The 2,364-nt window shown below is 38.4% G+C and overlaps 1 protein-coding gene across 1 annotated transcript in view; it reads left to right on the plus strand.

The window, feature by feature from the left end:
• Myb (MYB proto-oncogene, transcription factor) overlaps positions 1 to 1,153 on the plus strand; it is a 37,373-nt gene extending 36,220 nt beyond the window's left edge. Inside the window, exon 14 of the mRNA XM_023712218.1 lies at positions 771 to 1,153. Coding sequence (XP_023567986.1) covers positions 771 to 887 — 117 coding nt within the window. The 3' untranslated portion in view covers positions 888 to 1,153. The remainder of the gene's footprint in view (positions 1 to 770) is intronic.
• Positions 1,154 to 2,364: the final 1,211 nt, after the last annotated feature.

Genomic DNA, 2,364 nt, shown 5'->3' on the forward strand with positions numbered 1-2,364 from the left:
GGGCCCCCTTTTTTTTTCTTTTGACATGTTAAAAAGTTTATTGATTCATTTAAAAATGATATTAAAACCATGAATGTTTAAACAGAAAATGTAATTTTGTGGGAAATAGTTTTTATAACTATGTTTTCCCAAACAAAATATAGCAGGAAGTGTGACATGGCTCTTTTTGCAGATCTTTTTTTTTTTTTTTCTTTTTGTCTAAAAAGAATAATAGGAAATAGTAAAAAGAAAGAAATGATACAAAACTTCGCCAGACAAAAGCCTAGGAATTTGACGGCAGTTGCTGTACTGCATTCCGCTGTCTTCTGCTGGCTCCAGCATCCCCACGCAAGCCCGCAGTTCATCTTTGGTATCTGGAGAATTGTGCTGATTCATTGCTCACCAGGGATGAAAAGGGGCTTCTGTGTGAAGGTGTGGCTGCATCTTATGAAACGCTGGAGTGAGGTTTCCCTCCCTCTAATACAGTTTCTGGGTTTGTTTGTTTGTTTGTTTTGGTGGAACCAGGGATTGAACTCAGGCCCTTGTGCTTGCCAGGGAAGCGCTTGTTCCACTGAGCCATCTCCCTGGCCCCAAGTTTCTGGTCGTTAATGTCACTTGATACTGGGCTTCTGGGCATCAAGGAGTTGAGAAGCTGTCATACAAAGGCTTCCCGACATGGACCACTGGCCATCACAACCAAAATGGTGCCCTCTGGTCTTGCTGGGACTGGGGATCCTTTTGGAGTCCAGTCTGTGCCTTTTGCTCTGACTTGTCCTCCTTCTTCCCCTTAGCCTTGTAGCGGTGCCTGGGAACCTGCGTCCTGTGGGAAGACAGAGGACCAGATGACGGCTTCGTCTCAGACTCATAAATATGTGAATGCATTCTCAGCCCGGACTCTGGTCATGTGAGACATTTCCAGAAAAGCATTATGGTTTTCAGAACACTTCAAGTTGACTTGGGATATATCATTCCTCGACATGAAACTTTCCATGATTGGGAGAAGAACCTATTTTTGTTGTGGTACAACAGTTGAGAGCAGCACCAAGTGCTTTTAGTTGGATGAAATCTTATTGGATTTCGCTCAACTAAAAAGAATTTTTAAAAAATAAATAGCAGTCTTACCTAAATTATTAGGTAATGAATTTTGTAACCAGTTAATATCTTGAAGCAGATTTTTTTTTAAAAAAGAAAGAAAATGATTTATCTGTATTTTAGAGAGGCCAACAGATCAGTATTTTTTCCTGTGTTGAGTTTTTAGAAATTTTACACAAAAAAGGTACTCCAGTATTCTACTTAACTCAATCACTAAACATACATGCAGATTTTTTACAAATCAGTAAAAGCATTACTATAAGCGTTGACTGAACACCTGGAACAATTAAGGGAGATTGTAAATGTTCATTTATGGCTGATGACATTGGAGGTACATTTGTTGTACTAAACCATTGTATGAGTCTTTGTTAGCTTGCTTTAAAAATTATTACTGTATGAAATAGTTTTATAAAAAATTATATTTTTATTCAGTAATTTAATTTTGTAAATGCCAAATAAAAACTGTGTTTTGCTGCTACAGTCTTAGCCTGTAGACATGCTGCTAGTGTCAGAGGGGCAGTAGAGCTTGAATGGAAAGAGAAGAAACTTGGGGTTAGGTAATCGTCTATGCACTAGTATCTCAGACTTTTTTATTTTTAAAAAATATACAATTTTGTTTTCCTTTTGTAATACATTGGAAAAGTTGTTTGGGAGATTTTGCCTTTGTTCTGTGTTTTTGTTTCTTGGTTCCTTTTTGTTATTGTTGGTTTATAAAGCATGCATTGCACTTCCTTTTTTTTTTTTGGGAGATCTGTGTTGTTGATGTCCTATGTTTTGTTTGAGTTCAGCCTGACTGTACTTTAATTCAGGGGTTCTGAGTCTGATCAGCACCGCCAGGGTATCCAAGTATATGATATCAGAACTGCCTCATGGGTCTGGTGTTTGCAGCTGAGGAGAAAGAGTCAAGTCCTGTGTTTGCCTCTGGGAGAAGACAAAGACTGGGATCAATAGTGAGTTTCTGCCTTAAGAACATTCAGTGCAGGATAGCCAGCACTGAACCTTTGATGACAGTGTACTTACTGCCTTGTAGCAAAATAAAGCTGTGCCCTTATTTTACTTACTTTGGACTTCTGTCTTGTGATTGTGAATGATAAGTGTATTTTTAAGAATATGAAGTGAAGTCAAAGAATTTTCCTTTTTTAAAAATTTGTATACCATCTGAACGTCATTGAAGAACCAAAGAACCATTACAGCCGAAGGAAGAACAAGCAGAGCAAGTCAACAGCTCACAAAATAACCACAGTAACAACAGGGAAGATTTCTAAGATGTACCCATCTGGGGCTCCAGCGGTG

This window comes from Octodon degus, unplaced genomic scaffold (genome assembly GCF_000260255.1).
Source record: "Octodon degus isolate 3935 unplaced genomic scaffold, OctDeg1.0 scaffold00024, whole genome shotgun sequence".
Classification (NCBI taxonomy): Eukaryota; Metazoa; Chordata; class Mammalia; order Rodentia; family Octodontidae; genus Octodon; species Octodon degus.